Source organism: Paramisgurnus dabryanus, chromosome 21 (assembly GCF_030506205.2).
Source record: "Paramisgurnus dabryanus chromosome 21, PD_genome_1.1, whole genome shotgun sequence".
NCBI lineage: Eukaryota > Metazoa > Chordata > Actinopteri > Cypriniformes > Cobitidae > Paramisgurnus > Paramisgurnus dabryanus.
In genome coordinates, this window is record NC_133357.1 from 31,536,108 (window position 1) to 31,559,547 (window position 23,440).

General features: G+C 37.6%; 1 protein-coding gene across 2 annotated transcripts in view; it reads right to left on the bottom strand.

The window, feature by feature from the left end:
• plcg1 (phospholipase C, gamma 1) overlaps positions 1-23,440 on the bottom strand; it is a 72,954-nt gene that overhangs the window by 2,826 nt on the left and 46,688 nt on the right. The window contains exons 13-32 of one of the 2 annotated variants that reach the window (XM_065286576.2): positions 22,884-23,004; positions 22,556-22,724; positions 22,353-22,475; positions 22,159-22,260; positions 20,625-20,812; positions 20,237-20,437; positions 18,328-18,447; positions 16,389-16,569; positions 13,154-13,231; positions 12,955-13,061; positions 10,759-10,852; positions 10,563-10,629; positions 7,039-7,202; positions 6,718-6,814; positions 6,002-6,226; positions 5,742-5,890; positions 4,385-4,499; positions 1,836-1,997; positions 1,314-1,420; positions 976-1,220 (exon numbers count right to left, since the gene is read on the bottom strand). In XM_065286576.2, coding sequence (XP_065142648.1) covers positions 976-1,220; positions 1,314-1,420; positions 1,836-1,997; positions 4,385-4,499; positions 5,742-5,890; positions 6,002-6,226; positions 6,718-6,814; positions 7,039-7,202; positions 10,563-10,629; positions 10,759-10,852; positions 12,955-13,061; positions 13,154-13,231; positions 16,389-16,569; positions 18,328-18,447; positions 20,237-20,437; positions 20,625-20,812; positions 22,159-22,260; positions 22,353-22,475; positions 22,556-22,724; positions 22,884-23,004 — 2,815 coding nt within the window. The remainder of the gene's footprint in view (positions 1-975; positions 1,221-1,313; positions 1,421-1,835; positions 1,998-4,384; positions 4,500-5,741; positions 5,891-6,001; positions 6,227-6,717; positions 6,815-7,038; positions 7,203-10,562; positions 10,630-10,758; positions 10,853-12,954; positions 13,062-13,153; positions 13,232-16,388; positions 16,570-18,327; positions 18,448-20,236; positions 20,438-20,624; positions 20,813-22,158; positions 22,261-22,352; positions 22,476-22,555; positions 22,725-22,883; positions 23,005-23,440) is intronic. The other variant, XM_065286577.2, reaches the window with a different exon arrangement.

Here is a 23,440-nt window from a genome sequence, read left to right on the forward strand (position 1 = left end):
ACATTGCTGTTGGGTGACTTTATGTCACTACTTTGTTGGAATTCAACAGACACTGAACTTAAATGGTCACAATAAATGTAGAAATGACGATTAAAGGCAAAACGTTGTGACTATATATTTATTACAATTAACACAGACAGTTTCTTGTTTATGGATAAACATCTCTTTTATTGAATAAACATCTCTTTCAGCATCTCTATCTTTACAAACACGGTCATCATTTGGGGTGGGAATCAATTCTTATGGTCCCGACTCGATTCAGAATCGATTCTTGACGTACTAATTAGCATATTACTGACATCATTATGTTGTATTTTGTGATCAAGGTCCGACAAGTGTTTGCTCTTTAACTGCTAGGCTCTGAATTGTTATATACTGGATTTTAATCCAACTAAGTCCCCAATAAAGCCATTCTTATTGACATGTCTAAAAACAGAAGATATAAGTGAAAAATATGAATTAAACACGACTCATTAGTTTTACATGTTAACCGGCAGTAACATAATGCAGTGTATAATGATGATGAACACTGCTTTTGGCAGTATTAATGCATTTATCTATGCAGCACACCTAGCACCTCTGTCTGGATAAACTATGTGCATATTTTTATAATAACTGTTCGTGTTATTATGTCTAAACCATTTTGGGAAATGCTATTTTAATACAAGTCAGATGTGGGACATGAATTAAAGGTGCTGTTTCTCCCTGATACTCACTGAACAGAGAAAGGCAGAGGAACACAATACCAAAATGTATTTCGCAGTTTAGAATTAATCAAACGGGGCTAGATGTACTTGTTTTCCTTCTATGCTGCTGATATGCACTCTCTAAAATGTCCGTGTGCTGCAGCGCTCCTGCAGTTGACTTCTAGCTTTTGATTCCAATAACGTCACATTATTATTTTGTAAACTAACTTTTACGGGTTTTTTTTACATTTGTGAATCGATGTGAATCACTAGAATAGTCACACCATACCTCCTGCTTTCATGGTCCAACAGCGCCTCCTGCGAGACTCGAAAGTCATCCAACGGAGACTGATATCGGGCCTCAAATGAGCCCTCCCGACCACGGTATCCCAGTGCCTGAGCCGGAGACGAGGGCAGAGGTGACATGGAGGACGTGGATGAAATCGAGCTCGTGTCGCCCATACGCTCCCGGCCCACCTGTAAGGCCATGGCGCCCGCCGCTGAGAAGGGACTCAACATCTCGCCATTCTCATGCTGCAGTGAGAAACAAGCGTTGCTATTACAATACAGCATACTGAATGGCTTGATTAAATAAATTAAAATGAAGTGCATATCTACGGTACATACTATGATCTCATAGCCCACCCTTCCTCTGATGATTTCCATGTGCACCAGCAAAGACGCTAACTCTAGATCTTCACTGTAGCTGTTCTTCAGAGGAACTGATCGATAGCCTGCAGACAAACAGAAAAAAAAAACATTTTACTTTCACTGCATGACGTTACTTCCTGTCTCTGCTCTTGGTACGTAGACTGTGTTTGTTTGTAGCACACTAGCATACAAGGTTTTTTGTTTTAGTTATATGTTTTTATGGTTTTATTTCACTGCCTACTATTATTTTTTTATTGATGTGATACTTTTTAGCATACTTTTTAGGGATAAGTCGTGGCTTCCTCTTTGGTTATCATGTATAGTTAAGCTTCTTTCATCAAGCGAAAAAAGTTTCACGTGTGATAAGTTTAAGAAAGCAGTGACGCTGATGAAGGAGTTTAAAGAATTAAGAGACAAAAATCCAAACCCTGTTTGAGGCCAGTAAGAAAAAAGTGCTACAGAAATCATTTCATTTTTGTGTTATATTTGAAACAATACCTGTTTTGAGGCAGTTGATGGGAAACGATGCCTGGGCGAGAAAGTTCTGGTCACTGAACATGTCAATCTCATAGACCACAAAACGCAAGAATGCGAAGGAAGGATTGCACACGGTGAATCGGAATGGTTTCCTGGGCCAAGTGGGGTTCAGACCATTGTCCGCTGCAAGATGAAGAAAAATAAATAAACCAGAGCAATATTCAATACTTGGAGCAATATGTACCAAAAAGATTATTTACTTACCCTTGTACTGATCGATTTCTCTATTTTTGGAACCAAAACTGATTTTTTTTACTTCAGTTTTGGTTCTGCTTACAATGGATTGCAACTGCCACGCTCAAGCTTCAAAGGTACACAAAACCTTTATAAATTATGATACGTGATTTGTGCCATACATTTAAAATGTTCTGAAGGTAGGGGTGTGACGAGACACTTAATCCACGAGACGAGACGAGACACGAGATTGGGTTCACGAGAACGAGACGAGACGATATTTTTACACTTTTTAAGAAACCCTCGATGATAAAATAAATGAATAAGAAACTGAAATCATGTTATTTTTAAATGTTTTAACTAATCAAGGACTGCCCCTAACAATTATTTTACTAACTGATAATGAAGTAATTTGTTATTTTTGGGTAATAAAAATAGACCCAAGTGAGCAGTAGCCTTTAAAATTACATAATAACGAAGATGCAATAATAATTGGTTCAAATAAAGTATTAAAACCAAGTTACATTAAACAACATTACATTGACAAACACATTACATTTGTGGTCTATAAATAAATAGCATTATGTATATATTATAACAAATGCCTGCAGGGGGCGATAGTAGACTCGTCTCGGATGCTATCTTCACTTTCACTTTCACTTTAGACGGAAAAAAAACGCTTATTTTTTAGCCAAACAATGTTTAAATCCATTTGAATATTTAATATACGTCCATTTCTTTACAATAGAAATGAACATGCAGACATTAAATCATGTAAACTCTGTGATGGTTTAATCTGCTGAGACTTCACATCTGACACTGATCTACAGAAAAACACAACACGTCTCATACTTCATACGAGCTCCCAAACGAACATTATTGGAAACCCAAACAAAAAAGCAAATGCAGTAAAAGACAGAATATAATGCATGCACTGTAAGAGGCTAATTATATCAACCACGCTTTAAACGCTTGGAAACGCAAGGCGCGACGCACTGCCTTTAAAAAAAAAAAGAGCAGTGCGTGTCGACGCGGCTTTTAATATTGCTAGGCAACCACCTAGTCAGCTGTCTTGTCAATCAAATATTGAAGCGTGCGCTCTTTTTCTGTTGACTGTCATATTAGCAGAAACTTTAAAAAGAGGATGCTTGATCTGACCTTGTTTGAGGGTGAGAGGTGCACAAACACGCAGGAGAGAGTGAGCGAGTGGAGTCCGGTTCTTCAAAGCAACTGTAAACTTCCCTCACCACAACGTAAGGCCCGCATCTCCCCTCATTCGAGTGGACAATGGAAAGACGCGAATGACGTCGGGCGCTTCTCCGCTCTCAGCGTTCCTTCAAAGGCGCGTGCTGCGGCCCCCGGCAAAAACCGCAAGGCGCTCAGCGCGCATGAACAGCGCGCAAACGCTCCATGCCCATAGATTATCATTTAAAAAAGGCGCCTGCAACTGCCTCCTCCGGAGGTCGCATATGCAGGCTGCATACGTCATTAAGGTTTATTTCAGATCATTAACTGAGCATTACATTCGCAAGTCGTGAGCATATTACAACAATTTGCGATTAACTAAATTATTAGTAAACTTTATAATTGTTAGTCTCTAAAAAGACAGTCTTTATGAAGTAAATGCAGTTTAAAAATGCAACCTCCAAAGGATGCAGCCTTTTTTTTTTGAGAAACGGCCAGAATTTCACCTACACAAGAAATCTCGCGAGACACACTTAATCTCGCGATACACATTTAATCTCGCGAGATCTCGTCGCACGAGATCTCGTCACATCCCTATCTGAAGGCATACAAATTGAAATATAATCCTTTATTTTATGCAATAAACTATTTAATACAGATTTACTAATAGGCATGCATGCATAGAAATAAATCTGAATTGAAGTCTTGACCTGTGCCTGTTCTTCCCTAGCCTGTACTGCATTATTGATGCAGTTTAAAAAGTTTAATTTTGAGTAAAATGTAACAACGGAAACATAAATTATATCCACAACTCAACAATGGGGAGGGAACAGCTTTGTCTGATTCAGTTCTTTTATATCAAACCCATTTTCATGCCATTAAAACACTAGAAATATTCAGCTCAAGTGGAATTTTATAAAGCTTTTGTATCATTGTGAAGCTTAAGACAGGGCTGTCAAAAAAACAAATCCTTTGATAAGCAGAAAATATGTTTTTTTTTTTTATCTCGGTTTTGTTTTAAAAGAGCAGAGAAATCCACTAAGGGGTTGATTGACTTGAAGATGAGTAAATAATGACTACATTTTTATTTCTGGATAAAAGCACATTAAACGTAGGTCAAATGTCAATAAAATGATGTTTATCCACCTCACCTTCAGAGTCTGTCCTTTGCTTGGCGTTGTCATATTCTGCTCCACAAACCTCAATCTCTATGAGAGGGCAAACAATACCTCTACCATGTTTGGGCAAGTGGCGAGCTCCCAAAACCTGCAACCACACAACACATTCAAAGCACATGAACATCTAATATTTAATATTACAATATGCAGGATTTTAATGTGGACATTGAAAAAATATCTTAGTCACTACGTGTGATCCACTGGAAGTGTGTGGTGGTGTATTTTCTTATGTTTTTATTGTTTTGGGGTGCTTAAAAGGTTTCCAGGAGGCAACTTCTGGCCTGTGGGTAGGGAAGCGCAATATTTGGAAATAGTGCTTATGTTCATTCTGCAATATTGTGAAGCTTCCCTGCTGAAAAAAACCCCAGCATATAATTCCCATGCTGGTTTGGCTGGTGGTCACCAAGCAACCCTTAACACCTTGATTAGCTGCTTCAGCTGTGTTTGATTGGGGTTGGAGCTAAAATCTCCAGGACGGTAGCCCACCAGGATCAGGGTTGGGTCTGATTTGTTCTATGCAACAGTAAAGCATGGCTGTTGACTTTTAGAAGTTGTTGTGATGCTTTCTTTTCCCTGAAGTATGAAACATACTGTATGATGGTTAAATAGTTTTTTTTTTAAATATATTTTAATTCAATTTAAACTCATTTTAGAAAAAGAAATATTGTATCACATATCGCACCATTTAGCATGCTATCCCATATTGCAGTTTTTTCTTTAACACAGCCCTACTAGTGGGTGTGTGACACCAGACAATAACAAATAAAAACACTCAGTTAAGGGTGGGACTTTATAGAAACACAGTGACCAGATGTAAAGCAGCTACAGAAATGACTGACGCAGCACCAAAAGACACAATATAAAGAGAGTAGGGGACTAGTTTGAATGTTGTGTTTACAGTATCAGACAGTGAAATGATGGCTAACTATAGACCCAATATAGTCCAGTTATGAGTAACAAACTTCTACCCTAAATAACCTTGAATTTGGTAACATGCTGTTTTTGCCTAAATAACTTGGAGAAGTATTATATTCCATCATGTTAGCAAAGTCAACAGCTGTTCAAGGTGTTTGCTTTCATTTGCTCTAAACGTATACACATCGTCTATTCCCGAGCTATGGTTAGACGTCTATTAAACTCTCACTGACAGCCCAAATGTTGCCTTGCTTTAGCCAAAATTGTTTGCTGGGTACTGAGACAGCGATTCTCGAAACACCACTCAAACGGTTTATATCAGACGTCCGGGAAACTGCTCCTTAATGTTTATCATTTACTAGGCCATTAATGAAAGTATGTCACTGTAAAAAAAACCTGAAACCAATGTCTGTACCTCTATGACCAAAGTGATTGGCTCCACTCCTCTTAGAGAATGTCTATCAAATGGGTCAAAGTTGTCATCCCTCATGATTGGCGGTTGCAACACATAACCGCTCCGGCCGTTCAGCATAAAGAGAGCCTGGTTCATCTGCATTGGCTTGTCTAAACAAAGAGAACTCAAGAAATTATTATAAAAGCAAAATGACAGAATCACCACTAAAGACACAAAACACAGGATTAAGAAGAAATAGAGAGTTCAACTCCTGTTCTTACCTGCAGTCTGAAAGTTAAGGGCAACTAGCTGACTGCCACACAACCACATGGGTAACGGGTCATAGTTAGATGAGTCCAGGCGCTGACCGCGCGGGTAGATACGCGAGAGCTGTAGACGGTTATACTGCAGGAACTTCTTTCCTTTGATTCGATTCACATATTTCTCCGCTTTGGTCTCTGGAAACGAGGACATGTCCCGGAAACAGGCCCGCTCCGTCCCAATTTCTGTAAGGGAGAGAGGGAAGAGTTTATTTTGCCAAATTGTTTTATGCATGAATGTTTAAATCGTAATCGTTGAACTCGTAATTACACTTTGTAAACGTTTACTAAGAGCACCGATTTGTACCACCTAACCGTCACGCAACGTCATGCAAAAACACACAAAATGGTAAAGTTCAGTAGCTATCACAAAATATTTTGGTTTGATTATTTACATGACTATACATTAATTGTGGCTAATGTCTCAAAGTGAACATGAACATAAACGCAAAAACAAACAAAGCATTTTTTGCCACAGAAACTGGTAACTGTGAACATCATCATAGGTTGTCATCTTGTAATTATGGTAATTACGACATGACGTGAAAGCAACAAGAAGGTTGTGTACGCCCAAGATGAATGTGAACAGATATTATGGCTAGCTGAATGATGGTATTAGCCATGTGTTGTAAAATAAAATAAGTTTGAATAAAATATAAACCCATCGGGTATCTTACTGTCTTCATCAAAAGGAACTGGTCGGCAGTAGATGACCAAGTCTGACAGCTCTAAAGCAATCTTTTTTCTTCTTTCCATCATTTTACCTTCCTCCAGCTGATGGATAAGAAACTATAATTAGTCTTTCATGCAGTATAAAGGATGAAATGTATAAATTACTTTATTAATACGACTAATTTCATGAAGAAATTAGTGTGATGTGAGGTCCCAATATTATGGTTTACAAGCAGCACTTCTTTAACAAGTCAGTTACTTGTTTATTTGGCTTGAAAAGAAGAAAAATTATAATCAAAAGACTGACAGGTTTCTGATCAGCTTACCTTGGCTTCAGAGGTCATGGTGACCTCTCGGATCTTAGCCACCCAGTCCTTTAGCTCCTCCATTGAGCTGGCTGCAATGTCCAGCACTGGGCCTGTACGTGGTGAAGCTACAGGAACCAGAGAAAAGACAAACGGTCTGCTGCCCTTCCCTTCAGTCCTTATAGCTGCAGAAGAGAGAAGCCACAATCACAAACTGTGTAAGCATAATTCAGTGCTATAACAGGCCGCAAGGATGGACTGACAGTGTATATGTGCTACCAATGCCAAATGTAACATGCAATTCTTAACTTTTGCCTCTCTATTGCCATTAGGACTGTGATGGTGGTGACAGTATTTTACCACAATGCAGTGGTTATAGAATGTGTGTACTGGGGTGTGTGTGTGTGATGCATATATACAGTCTTGTTCAAAATAATAGCAGTACAATGTGACTAACCAGAATAATCAAGGTTTTTAGTATATTTTTTATTGCTACGTGGCAAACAAGTTACCAGTAGGTTCAGTAGATTCTCAGAAAACAAACAAGACCCAGCATTCATGATATGCACGCTCTTAAGGCTGTGCAATTGGGCAATTAGTTGAAAGGGGTGTGTTCAAAAAAATAGCAGTGTCCACCTTTGACAGTACAAACTCAAAACTATTTTGTACAAAAAAAAATTTTTTCTGGGATTTAGCAATCCTGTGAATCACTAAACTAATATTTAGTTGTATGACCACAGTTTTTTAAAACTGCTTGACATCTGTGTGGCATGGAGTCAACCAACTTGTGGCACCTCTCAGCTGTTATTCCACTCCATGATTCTTTAACAATTCATTCACATTTCTTGGTTTTGCTTCAGAAACAGCATTTTTGATATCACCCAACAAGTTCTCAATTGGATTAAGGTCTGGAGATTGGGCTGGCCACTCCATAACATTAATTTTGTTGGTTTGGAACCAAGACTTTGCCCGTTTACTAGTGTGTTTTGGGTCATTGTCTTGTTGAAACAACCATTTCAAGGGCATGTCCTCTTCAGCATAGGGCAACATGACCTCTTCAAGTATTTTAACATATGCAAACTGATCCATGATCCCTGGTATGCGATAAATAGGCCCAACACCATAGTAGGAGAAACATGCCCATATCATGATGCTTGCACCTCCATGCTTCACTGTGTACTGTGGCTTGAATTCAGAGTTTGGGGGTCGTCTCACAAACTGCCTGTGGCCCTTGGACCCAAAAAGAACAATTTTACTCTCATCAGTCCACAAAATGTTCCTCCATTTCTCTTTAGGCCAGTTGATGTGTTCTTTGGCAAATTGTAACCTCTTCTGCACATGCCTTTTTTTAACAGAGGGACTTTGCGGGGGATTTTTGAAAATAGATTAGCTTCACACAGACGTCTTCTAACTGTCACAGTACTTACAGGTAACTCCAGACTGTCTTTGATCATCCTGGAGGTGATCATTGGCTGAGCCTTTGCCATTCTGGTTATTCTTCTATCCATTTTGATGGTTGTCTTCCGTTTTCTTCCACATCTCTCTGGTTTTGCTCTCCATTTTAAGGCATTGGAGATCATTTTAGCTGAACAGCCTATCATTTTTTTCACCTCTTTATAGGTTTTCCCCTATATTCAACTTTTTAATCAAAGTACGCTGTTCTTCTGAACAATGTCTTGAACGACCCATTTTCCTCAGCTTTCAAATGCATGTTCAACAAGTGTTGGCTTCATCCTTAAATAGGGGCCACCTGATTCACACCTGTTTCTTCACAAAATTGATGACCTCAGTGATTGAATGCCACACTGCTATTTTTTTGAACACACCCCTTTCAACTAATTTAACTAATTGCCCAATTGCACAGCCTTAAGAGCGTGCATATCATGAATGCTGGGTCTCATTTGTTTTCTGAGAATCTACTGAACCTACTGGTAACTTGTTTGCCACGTAGCAATAAAAAATATACTAAAAACCTTGATTATTCTGGTTAGTCACATTGTACTGCTATTATTTTGAAAAAAAACTGTATATAATGCATACAAGATTTAAAAATATAAAAATGTAAACAATGATCAGATATGCATATCTTGACAAATGTGCTTGTTCATGGGCGGCAGGGTTATTATAGTTAAAAAAAATATTCGTTTTTATTTTTATTTAGTTTTAGTTGGTTTGAATAGGTTTCTATTTTTCAAAAATCATAATTTTTTTTTTTGTTTTAGTATAGTTTGTCTTTAACGTAATATCATGTTTGTGGTAGTCAAAAGTGTACATACACCTTGCCAAATCTGAAAATGTTAAAAATAAGAGGAGAATAAGATCATTTTTAAAGGTTTTTATTTAGTACTGATGGTCATTACCTCAAGAAATGCTTAGGTTACCTGTCAACAGCAGACGCTTTAACGTTTTGAAGAGGCGTAAATATATATTTTTCATAATTTATGACATGCACACCACCACAGGCCGCACTTCACCCCCGTGGTGGTGCAGTGGTTATGACAAATCTAATCATTTGCAGAATAAAAGTTTTAGTTTACATCATATATGTGTGTGTACTGTGTATAATAATTATCTATATATAAATACACATACATGTATATATTTAAGAAATATTTACATGTGTATATACATTTTTATATAATTTACTGTATATTATTATTTTTTCCTTAAAATTATGCATACGCTTTTGCAGCCCTAATTCGGAGCAAAGTAAAAAAAATTCACAACATTTTTATGTTTTACTTGCTCAATAATTGATTTTTGTTTATTTTCCACCAAAAAGGCTACAGATGGCAGATTTTACTTGCAATTATATTAAATGCTAATACACATTTAAACATCTTAATTGAAAGGTTTCATTTATGCTGAATGTGCAACCTGATGTTAAAGTCTCTCTTAACAAGTATAAGGTTAAACCTGTTGGCCTTGCTAAGATATTGGGTCGCTTTTAATTTGCAGTTGCAATTTGTGTCGCTGAAATTGTACAATTTAAAACAACTTTAAAAACGAATAAATCATAAAATACTTGTTTTTTTATTTTTAGCATATAAAAGTGCACTGTTTTAACATGCATATTTTAAATACAGACTGTATTAGAACTGGCATGATTATGACAAAATCATAATTGTCAGTTTGTTATGATTTTTGTTAAAGTTTTTTTTCCTGTATACAATCAATTCAGAATGAAAAACTCAAGCCACAGGTGCAATTTTTTTTTAAATTGTGTGATATTCCATTTCACTCGGAAATAAGTCACAATATGGAAGTAAAGTCGATCGCGACTTCCTGTTCACAGGGACTTTAACCAATTTTAGTGCTGCAGCAATCAATGAAACTATTTAAAAAAAAAAGAGCATTTTTACATATTCTGCCTCTTGTTTGCGACTTTCATTGAAGAACAACATAAAATTGAAGAGAAATGTTTGATTTCTTTTCATTTGCTTGCATTGCAACAATAACTTGGTGTGTGCTTGTGTGGAAACTTGGAACAGGGCTTTAAACAGGGACACAAGTTTGAGTGTGTATGAGGAAAGAAGGAAAGGTACCGATCTGACAGGAAGACACGTCCGCACTTCCTCTCAGAAGATCTCCCAAAGGACTGTTTTCTGAGGCCTGCCGAATGCACGTATACAGGAGAAAGAGAGAGAGAGCACCAGTTAAGGTCAGAGACACACTGACATTACATACTAACAATAAACACACGCAGATCAGAGATGTGTAAATGTGTTGCGGTGAACTCACAGTTCTGTCAGGCTCCACAGCTGTAGGGCTGATCTCCTCCACATAGTTTGCAGGAAACCAAAGTTGTTTTTTACCACCACAGTCTCCTTTCCACCTGTGTGAAGAACACTCTTAAATTTAGAAATCATATGATGCTGTTAACTGGATTAATGTATGAGATAAAAGACTGGGTCCAAAATTAACCCAGCGACCATTTGGTTGCAGTCTGGAGTCCTGCTAGCCAGTAAGTTTAATGTCTTTGTATTTTATTGTTGTTTCTAGAAACCTGTGTGATGACATCATTTTAATTTGGTGGCTCCATAGCAAGAACATCAACAAAATATAACAAAATCACAAAAGGGTCCTCATGTTTTTTTTTTACAACTGATTAAAAACCGGGAAAAAAACTTGTTTCTGATTTTTTTTATTTACCTGTTACTTTCTTACATAACATAAGATTAACATTTAGAAAATCACATTCATATAAATTGCATAAGAATTTCTTTAAACTTCAGAGAAATGCATTGCTTATTTTAAAGTGAATGCTTGCTTGTGGTAAATACAAATGCTATATATTTGCAGATAAAGGGATGCACCAAATGTTCGGCAACTGAAATAATTTGACAGAAAATAGCAAAAAAATTATTTTCGATATTCGGCTGAGAAAAGTGAAAAGGTCAAATAAATTTCTACTGAACAATAAGGTCTTTGATGACACAATCAAATAGTTACCAGCCAGAGTGAGAGATGCCCAAATGCAGCAAACATGTTGGTAAGCATTTTGAAGTGTCAGCGAAAGACACAAATATTATTTAAAATCAAGACATCATGAACATCATGCAGCATATGAAATACACAGCAGCAGCGATCCTGCGTATCTGCTGAATCCACAAGCACAGAGAACGAGAGGCTTTCCCGGTGTCTCAATCCGTTCCCTAGCTCCCAAGTCACTCTAGCTCATTTGACATTGGGACACTGTTCACTTATTCTCCTGTGACGTGACTGCTTAAGCGCGTTGTGATCATTCACAGCTGTTGCTTGTCAACAACCAGCAAAACCAACATCTCTCAGACTCAATTTTTAAACAGTACATTGTGGAAAAATGCTGTCATTATTCTCTTACATATTCGTGCATAAAATTGAAGGAATTTACTTAAATTTATAATATTAAATGTTTTAAATAAACATTATTATTTTAAATATTGAGTAGATTGTGGTCCCTCACTGTGTAGCGATGTGTGTTTATATTTAAAACTAAAACAAACATTTGTCTTTATAAAATTTCTGTCGCACGTCATAACGTTTATGGAGTTGGGTCACGAGATTTTTGGTCGGAGAGCTTTAGAAAAGGTTACGTAATTTCTGGTAAGGTAACATAGGAAGCAACGATGCTCACTGGGTTTTAAGTTGCATTGTGGGAATTTTTAGGAAACGAATGTTCCAGTGCACTGAAAGGATTTTGCGATTGAGACAGCCCTTAAAATGGCTGATCAGTGCCCTGACTACTGAACAAGTGAGCTGATTGAGAAACAGCCTTTATTTCTTCATCTTCATGTCATAGAAGGACGAAGAGCGTCAGCAGTAATAAAAATTTTCTAAAACCAGTGAAGTCCTACAATGACAAACCCACTTAAATTAACGAGAAATAAAACATTTATTAACAATAAGCTTATTGTTAGACCGCTTTGTTGAGCGCTTTTCCCTCTGTCATCTCCTGTCAATCTTGTGCTTGATCGCTGACGCTGGTGTGCATCCCCTGCTCAACATACAGTGCTATATAAGCGTTGTTGCAAGTTTATTTAAGGCAGAGTAATGAATAGGTTATTTGCATTTTGTGCGGAAATAGAAGAGCAGATTAATATCCATTTTTGCAAAGACTTCTTTATGTGGTCGAATGTAAATGAAACCGTTTTAACAAGTCTATCTATAGCTTATCTGATCAAAAATGTGACCAGGCCGTTTAATGACTGCTGGAATGTTAAAAAAAATCATGTGAAATAAATATATACAAAGGAAATTCTGAAAAGGTAACTTGTGCAATGGTGAGAAAATTGACAAAATAATTCGAAAAAATAAAAATTGTTCAGTTGTTGGTATTTGGCAGAGTTTTACATTTTATTCTGCTTCAGCCAAGAATTTTCCTTTCAGTGCATCCCTATTTGCAGATGTTACGTTGGTAACAACATAAACATAAACCATAATGGGTCTTGTACTAACCAGCCTCCTTCCTGTTTGTCCACGTTCTGAATGACGGCATTCTTACTGAAGGAGAGCTCATCGTCTCGCTGGGCTTTGTACTCATACATGGCCCGTACTGTACACTGCTTACACACAAACACCCCCAATTAATTACACAAAAGTGTTACTTTAGTAAACAATATGAAAATGCCTCAATGCGTATTATAAGTAGAGGTACCTTGAATGTGGGCATCTGATTGGCTTCCACATAGAATCCAGGGTTACGACCCTCATACAGAGATCCATAGTCTGGCTCCTGCACACAGACACAGACACTTTAACTCCTTAGGGTACGACATGATCACTACAGTCTAGCATGACAAAATTTCCAAATATCCAAGGAAGTAAACTAACACAATTTTCCTTAAATGTAGAGAGATCAACAGCAGCACAGCAGACCAGACCACTGGTTGACTTTACAGCTAATTTTGGCCATAAATCGCCTACTTTACATAGGTGGGGGGCAGCTAGATAGAGGGTAAATCTAAAATCAATGGCACCACAGTCAGTAAGCAACAAAGTGGCAGCGCAATCCGATGTTTCCAGGAAAGGTTGCACAGAAACACCTTGAAAAAACGTGTGCTGTCTTACAGTATATTTAACTCTATATACAGTACATAAACACTTATATTTCGACTGAAGAAAATTCTGACCACAAATGTTTTAGCCCATGAAGTGGAATGTAAGATATGCTCAAGGACATCACATTTACTGGTTTGAAAGAACATCAAGAACCACTGAATTTCTTCCAAAGGTTTGTTTCAAGGACCGTTAGCAGACTTGGCGACAATACTTTGTTTTCCGCCAGATTGATAAAATCCTTCATCAGACTGAAACAAACCCCTCAATCCTGTCAATTTGGTGTGCAATATACATCATAGAGTTTGTTGCCTTTCAAAGCTGAAAGCACCTGCAGGCGTACACTTTTTAAACATTTCCATCATAAACGAACCACTGCTGGTTATTATGAAGACCTTATTTGCACCAATCACAATACAATGACATGATCCAAAACGCTGAGCAAATCATACACAGTGGTTGACAATGCTGTTGTAAACAAAATCTGAAATATTTTTATCGGTTCACTTTAACCAGGGTTTCACAAACTGGGGTTGGAATTGCGAGGGGTTGTGAACACTTACTATAAAAATATATATTTCAGTCCCTCGAGAAAAAAGCGATTATGTGATCACATGATTCGATGCATAATCAGCCAAAGTCCGCATATTTATCTGGGGGCCGCATTTTTCAAATACACCGCACTTTCGCCGCATAAATTGCAGATGTCCACAATCAAAATATGCGGGGCTTGCATGATTTCATAATCCCCACATTTTCATAGCAAAAAGTCACATATATCTTAGCAAAAAAGTTAAAATAAATGTTGCATTTACTTCACACAAGCGCAGCCATGTCTCCTGTTGCCATGGAAACATTATGAAGTGACGTAATTACGCGACTGCAGTTTTTGCAAGTTCCCGCAATTTCATTGCATAAAACTGCATAAATATCCCGCATATTCTATTACATTTTTAAAGAAAACGTGCCGTAAGATCAAGGATTTTTGCCCCGCAACAATCACAAAAAAAAAAGAAAGTAATATTTCTTTGTCCTGGTCAGAGATAAATTCGCCCACCCACCCTTAATTTTATCACTTCGAGTTATTGAGGCTACCTGAAATAAATAAATATATCATAATGCCTCCAACTTCAAAAGACAACTAAAAACCTTCTTACCTTGCTACAAACTTTTAAACGGGCAAAAAATATATGCTAATTTAGCTGCAAAGGTGCTATTAATTTACTGAAATATGAACTTAAAATCTCAGAGGGGAACATCAAGTAAATTATTTAGGTCAAGGGGGTTTGGCTGACAAAAAAAGTTTGAAAACCCCTTGCTTAAACCACATCCACAGTCAGTTCAATACACACGTCACCACACTCCTTTGTAGATGCATCATTGACACGTAGGACCGCCTACTCACCTGTCAATCCACCTCTGCTCTAAAACAAGCGGTTTAAACTTGATTGGTTTAATACAGCAGAAAAGAAGAGGAGGTTTTGATCAAACTGATTAGAAAAGTCTATAAATAAGCTATATGACCTCAGACTTCACACAACATATTTGATATTTCCTAATATCAAAATACAGTGACATAGATGGAAATTGTGTGAAACACATGCATCATAGATTTAAAGTTAAAGAAACGTCCCACACACCTTCAAGTTCTCTTGGTTCAAATATTAGAGCTGGGATGATACACCATAATACTTGTGGCCCGATTCAATATTTATCATGATTCTTAAGAATTGCAACTCTAAAAGTATTACAATTCGATATGAAAATATAATGAGTTTTATCTTTAACACTACACCCTGGAAAAAGTTTCAGCACTTACAGGGAATTTTTATGATGCTTATGATGAGTCATACAGTATTTACAAAAGCAATGCATTACACCGTTGAGTTTTATTTCAGGAGCATTTGAAAATTCATAAACATGCATTCCTTATTTGTTTGTTTAAATTGAATTTAATGAGAATTAAATAATGAGACATTATTTTTTATTATGCTATGCAGGTTTTTTTTTTTACTAAGTAATGTGTGTAACTACTACAGAACAAAAGCATTTTACTAAATGCAGAGCATTGTTATCATTATTGAATCTATATAAAAAATGGTAACATTTATTCATCACAATGAACTAAATATAAAAAAAGATAATTGAAATTAAATAGTGATACATTAGGCTGCTCCTGCACATTAAGTTAGTAATGCAAGAAAACAAAAATTAAAATGCTTTAAATCAATGTCTTCATTAAACTAAACAATAAACCTATAATTTCCCTGCAATGCAGAAAAAAAATTGTTAAAAATGTATAGTGTGTTTTGTCGATAACAAACAATGTGTGTAAACTACCAAGCAAAGGCATTTTACTTAACGCGGCGTGAAAGTACACTCTGATCGACATATGGTTATCATGTTTCACATGTAAATTACATGTTTTTGCTGAGAAACAAGCATATATCAGAATGTTATAAATACGGTCGGCTGGGGAGAAAATGTGCTGACTTCAGATCTGATGCACTAATCTCTCGCCACCCAATGCAAATGCATTCACTGTATTTATCAAAAGCCTTTAAAATTAGCAAAGCAAAATTTAGACTCCACGTACTACTCAAATTCAATTTCCTCTTTTCTGGAATAAAAGCAGACTCCACCTCAGATAAGCAAAGACTAAAATAAAGCAACTGAATATGAACGGTATTGATTCTGGAAAAACAATTCTGCTAGTTGAGTCAATATATTTTCCCCACGCTTATCAAACATTATACACCAAGCTGAACTAAAGGAACAGGAAACATTCAGGTAAATCAATACAGAGCCACATTTGTGTATGTAGCTGAACTTACAGCAGTGCCGATTTTCTCCAGTGTTTCCTCATTGATGGGGTAGCGCAGCTTCATCTTGCGGTACAATGGATGTTTCTCATAGTAACTGATTAAATCTACTAAACTGTCGAACTCAGAGGTGCCCAGAAAAACAGTCTGTCCTTCCTGCTGCACGCGACAGTGTTTGATCTTGCCCTCCGCCCTGACAAAGAAAGTGGCATAAGTTACATAATGACAAATGTATGGTTACGTTTAACACATCCAGTGAGTGTACACACACACACACACACACACACACACACACACACACACACACACACACACACACACACACACACACACACACACATTCTGGTTTCCATGTTTTATGGGGACATTCCATAGACGTAATGCATTTTATACCAGACAAACTGTATATTCTATTCCCCTTACCTACCCCATTCCCTAACCCCAACCATCACAAAAACCTTTCTTGTACTTTAGATTTTCAATAAACATCATCTTGTTAGATTTATAAGCTTGTTTCCTCATGGGGACATCAAAATGTCCCCACAAGGTCACAAAAACACTGGTATTCCTATCTTTGTGGGGACAACGTGATAATTACCAGGTACACACACACACACACACACACACACACACACACACACACACACGAAGCAGGGGGCAGCTATCAATGCAGCCAGTGCCCAGGGAGCATTGGGGGACAGGTATCTTTCTCAAGTGCACCTGCCTGCAACTTTGGGGTTATAAGTGACTTCTCTAACCATAACTAGAGGTCGACCGATATGGCTTTTTCTCAGGCCGATGCCGATATTTAGAAATCAGGGCAGCCGATGGCCGATATTGTTTGGCCGATTTTCTATATGTACATAATAATCTAAATGTTCTCATCATTAGAGATATTTTAAATGTAAAAATGTCACTATTTAAGTCAAAGTATTAAAAAGAATTATGACTTTTATGGTCTTTCTGAAGAGTTTTACAACCTCCTCTGCACCATGCATTTATCAGACACAGATATTACCTGACACTCTGCTGTCATCATCTTTGATCAGTTTTTTACCATGGCTTTTATTGCTTTGTAGGATAAAATCCTTATTTGGTAGACCTGATAAATTATTTATTCATCATACAGTTAACATATAGTAAATGTCTATGTTTTTTAGTTGAGACTGTTATTTAGGGCAAATCTTTCTAAACACATTTACATTCTCATTTCTGAGGCGCTATAAGTGACTGATTGTGCTGACAGTGACGTCTTGTGAGTTTAGTGTTGGGACAGATCTGTTGTTTCAACCGTTCATTCAAACGAATCCGTTCAAAGGAGTCAGTTCGCGAATCGGACGCGTTGTGTTCTAATCCAGGCTGAGCAGCGCAAAACTGTAAACAAAGTGTTACTGTAACAACACGAAAAACATTTCCTCGGGGATATGATTTGGTCTTCCGACCTTTGGCCATCGAGTCAGTTCTGTTTTGAGTAATAAAAGCAGGGAGACAGTTTAAAGACAGAAAGTGTGCGCGCGCGGCTCTGCTCTCTCTGTCACACAAACAAATCTCATCATCACTCATTAATCACATGAAATCTTTGCACGGACAGTGCACCGCGAGACATAAGCCCATCGCGCTGTTGTACTGGCTGCTTAATTTGCGCGATCCCGCCATCGTTTACTAAAGCTGTTTGTGAACAAGGCACGGCTGCACACACACAGGAGCGATCTGCTTGCAGCAAGAGGCAGCGTCACAAGTTCTACAACAACGCTTAGGTGCCAGCAGATGCGCCTGCCTATTAATTTTGCAGCAAAATCGACCAAAGCCGATTTTCTAAAATATGCCAAAAATCGGCCAATTAATCGGCCCGGCTGATAAATCGGTCGACCTCTAACCATAACCCCAAAACAGTGAGAAAACCCGACAAACAAGGACAATAGAAAAACAAGAATGGGTGTCTGGATTTTACCGGAAGGAAATGGCAAAGGAGTTGAATTCTGTTCTCTTCCTAACAAGGAAAGCCCCATCACGTGGAACTCTCATCAGCATGTTTTCAGCCTGACTGCGGGACAGACACGCGTGGTACCACCTGCATAAAGAAACAACAAAGTCATACATGTACATGTGCTGGTATTAGACTGAACAAACATCTCACTCCAGACCCTTGGAAAAAGACTGAGAGGTGAGGTGTATTTTTCAAAGCTATTCATTATAATAAATAAAATAAAAAATTAATATACTTTATGTTATTCTGTTCAGCAATATATGGTTTTAGCAGCAACAACACAAACAAACAAACAAACAGTTGTAGTCCCAGTAAAGAGTTTGTGACACAACAGAAAATGTGTTATTAACCAACCAAGCAAATTTGAAAGATGGAAAAAACGCCAAGTAAATAAAATGAGATCAAAATCTTGGAAAAATAGGAAGGATTCTCTGCTCTCAAGCGTGTCTGCTGTCGACACTGAAACCACGCCCCCTTACAGGAAAGCTGCCATCTCTTTAAAAACTGCTGCTACCTAAATAGATACTCGTGATTGGTTTAAAAACTTTTTTAACTGTTTTAATCCTGCCCAAATAATCCTGTACACAGAAATTGTGAAAAAAATTTGACAATACAACTCAATTCAGTACTACATAGTCTACAGTTTTTAGGCGTGTTCAGAAATATATTTCTAACATTTATAATGTGTTTAAAAACTATTTTTAAGATTAACCTTTAACTTCTGGTAGACCGCCGTAGAGAATCAATAACAACAAAGTCATTTTACAGTAGTTTATTTCTGACAACAGAACTCTCCACCGGTTGAGCTTAAAACGTGTCCTATTACTATACTTTCTCACATGGGTTAAAACAATGGCAAACAGACATGTCAACATTAACATTATTGTTAATAAAAATGTTTAACTAAATAAGAGCAGGACTCAGGGTTTATACTGTTAGATTTTTTAGAAGTCATTTGGTGTGATTACTCTTTCTAACGTAATCATTGTTAATGAAATAGTACGTGTGTAATTTTAAGTGAGGACAAATATTTATTATAATGGTCATTTAACTTTTATTTTTCTCTAGTGACTACAGAAATTGATGTACTGAAATAATACGTTCAATTACATTTATTAAATTTTTTTTGTGTGTTTTTAGTGGGGAGTTTTATTGATGAAATGAATTGATGATTTGCTGTTGTTATTGTTGAACTGAAGTGCTCATGATAATTTTAGAGGGAATTGTTTTTATGAAATTTGTGTATGTTAGACTTTTTAGAGAAATTGTTTATCTAGTGACCTGCCCAAGGACTACATATGGAAATGAGCTAGTAGCTAAATCTGGGGCAGAGCATCTTCTCTCTATTTGAGATTAATGTTAGTCTGTGCGTTGTCCTTGACAAATAAATGAATAAAATAAAATTACAAATAAACAAGCAAAATAAATGACGAGTAAATTACTTTCGTACAGACATATCTAACGCATATCAACTACTACACTGAGCTAAAGGTTTCCGTGTTAAATTAATTATACAATGTTAGCTACAGATCTTGGCGTGCTGCCAAACCTCTCCTCACAGTTTTGATCCATGCTTGCCGTCTCTATTATTCTTTACGAATTATTTTCAACAAGGTATTTGTTCTAGATTTGTTCCGAACGTGTGTGCGTCCGATAAAACAGTCTATACATACGTGCCACAAACTTTTATTCAAGGCAACTTATAGATGCATACAGATATGATGTATAACTGGAACATAGTTTCTTGGGGTAAGAACCCTTGACCTTTGTATTGCTAAATAAATGCCCTATCAATCGTGCTACAGTAACAGTAGTCATAAGCCTGCTATACTCTTAAGCATTTCATATCATTTTGAACAGATGTGTGACTCACTCTTTGCTCTCGTGAGCATTGGTTTGTGGTACTGGCTCCGTTAGCTTCATCTCAAACTCATTGCAACGCAGAGGCACCTGCTGGTAATGTGTGATGAGGGCAAACAACGTGTCAAACACAAGGTTATCTGTCAGGTAGAACTTTGGGCTTCCGGCTTCCTGCCGAGAGTGAATCCTACAGTGTTGAACTCGCCCAGAACGCCTGACAAGAGGAATATTTTTCAATATTCAATAATAACAATGACAAACAAATATATTGGTCTGTAATCCTGAGCACACATTTTATAAAAACATTTTTATTTAAAATCTGAAATGAGCATCTCATTTGCTGTTGTCAAACTGTATAACAAATATAAAGGCATTATATTAGCTCCAGGATAAGGTATTACCAAAAAGAGAGTGTGTAGTCCCCTACAAAAGTCTCGCTTTCCCGCACCAAAAATGAACCGTCGGGTGCTCCAGTCTCCAAGCAGTACTCAGACAGCAGACGCTCTGCGATCTGACGCCCGTCACGTCCTGCACCCAGCTTACCATGAAACCATTTCTCGGTCACGTGCTGGTCCATACCATTACAGATCTGCATGGAATAAGACAGTGCATAGTGTTTTAATTCTATGGATTGTTTAAATGTGAGGTTATTGTTAAAGCTGCAATTAAAATTTTTAATGAAAACAAATCTATTAAAAATATACAAGGACATAAAAAATCTGTGTTTTAAAACTGTATTCTTATCTTACTCTGACTTGCAGCAGTAATGTTTTGTAATTTGAGCTATTGGGTTCGATTTTACAGGTAATGTTAGTTTGATATCATTTGACTTCAACAAACATAAAGAAAATAACTACAAGTAACTTGCAATTTTAATTTTCAAACAGAGGTGTTGACAGAGGAGCAAGTTACAGACTTGTAGCTTTAATGTATTAAATACTACTTTTAACCACCTCAATTTAAAGGCACAATACGTACTTTTCACCGCTAGAGGACACTTAAAGAGTAACTAAAACCTAAACCAACTTTTTTAGTTAATCTTTAAGAATAGTTGATCTGTAAGAATGGGGCTTTATTAGTGCTGTTCATTGATTTTAGTACATTTTTTGACATTTGGACATAAAGTGTTTCAATACTACAATATATGGTGTAAAAACGTCTGAGTGCTGCCCTCTTCAGGTTGAACGGTGGCTACTGCAGTTGAATTTTCCTATTGGATGTTGGATCCAAAAAATGACTCGTGACGTAAGCAGGTTCAAGCTCACCACGCCCTTGTTATGATCTCACCACACACTTAGTTCGTCCCCTCTATCTCCGTTGGGATCTGCCCACTTTCCTTGCATTTTTCAAATATTGCCAGTGGGTGGAGTCAGGCTCTCACCAGGGGTTTAGTTACGCTTTAATAACAAATCTGCCACAGCTTGATGATGTTTTTATAGAGCGTGGAATGATGGAAGTCGTAGTCTTCATCTTCAATGCCACATCAGAGCGACATGCGCCAGATGTTATTTCTTCCGCATGCGAACCACTTCTACTTCGCAGACTGACATAAAATTATCACGAGAGCGACTCGAAAGCAACACTCTCGCAACAGTTTGATGTCATACACCGATAAATCTGCACAGTTCCACATAAAGTCCAACATACTCGTGGTTTCTATGTCATCAAAAGCAGAAACCGAGAAGCATATCATTATGTGTGTGCAGACAGTTCAGTGTATCACATCAAAGTACAGCAAGAGCACAGCCTTCGATTCATTCTCGCAGTAGTTTGATGGCACACGTCGATTGGTCTGCGCAGCGCACATGCAGCAAAGAATGCATATATTGGCTTTAGGAAGCAACAAAATAGAACACGACTGGTCATGTCTATTGGTCCCGGGTGACATCACAGAATTGTTTTCCATAAACGTGATCTGAAGATACGTTTCCTTACCTCTCTGTGCTCCTCTTCATCTTCGTTTCCTTGATTACTGGACGTCTCCTCAGAGAAGTAGATCTTATTGCTGGTCAGAACAAAGAAGTGAGGATACCACTCCTGTGAACACATAACCAAATACAGTCAAATACAACATCTACAGAAAGATTTTTATGCATGTATAGGTATACGATAATCTATGATGTCCTCACGTGGTTAATGGGGTCTTCCAGGTAGAGGATGCCGTTCTTGATGGAGTTGCTGATGTCGTTCTCAGAGTAAGGCGTCGAAGATGAGACCTCCTCATAAGCACTTCCTTCAGCTAACTTCTTGTGCTGAGCGCAGAAAAATCCAAGTAACCAACTTAAGTACTTCCAACCAAGTAACTCTACTTCCTATCAAGTAACCAACTCACTTTGATAAGGATCTTTCTCTTAAGCTGATTGGGTGAGGGGAGACCGTCTGCAGAGATGTCCACAGCTTTGGTCAAGAGCATCTCTCCAAAAACTTTCTTAAAGAAGGAGGCCATGTTTCTCTGCTGGACTATACTGCAATGGTCTTCAATGGAGAGGATGATGGGATACCTGTATGTAAAGAAAAAACCTCTTACGTCAAACCTAACAGTGCCTCATAATGGCTCTTCATTTTTGAACATTGTCAAAACAGACACACACCCACACAACTGGTTTGTTATGATCTTTATCTTTGTTTAACAAAAGAAGTGAGAAATGATTGACACTCACTCAGAAGTGACAAAGGCATGTTCTTTGATGGTGTTAAGCACATCACTGAATTTGATCTTGGTGGTGAGGGTGTGACCATGATAAATCACTGGCATCCCATCAGGACCATCCCAGCAATCCACTGAAAACAACATACAACAATCAACACAGAACCACCCTTTAAAGCCGAAAGTATACTAGGGACGTCCGCGTATGCGCGCCGTCTGCATGACGTCATTTTGTCATCAGGAGGGTCCGCGGCCGTGCGCGTACAGTCCGCGTACGACAGCGCATGCGCGTGAAAATATTTAGAGAGGACACTCCACTATAAACAATTATACAAAGGAAATAGACAGCATTTGCAAACACACTATCGTTTTTCTACTTTAACTTTTACTTCTTCCAAGAACAGAAAGCTGTGGAGCATGTTTGTTTGATTCCTGTTCTTTGTTGTCTTGTTTGTTCTAAACTGTGTTTGCAATGGTGGATCAGTTACTTTTCTTCACCTATCCTAATGTTTTAATGTACTGTAAATGTCGCCAAATCAGTGCTGCCCTGACAGCCTGTTAGACTAATAA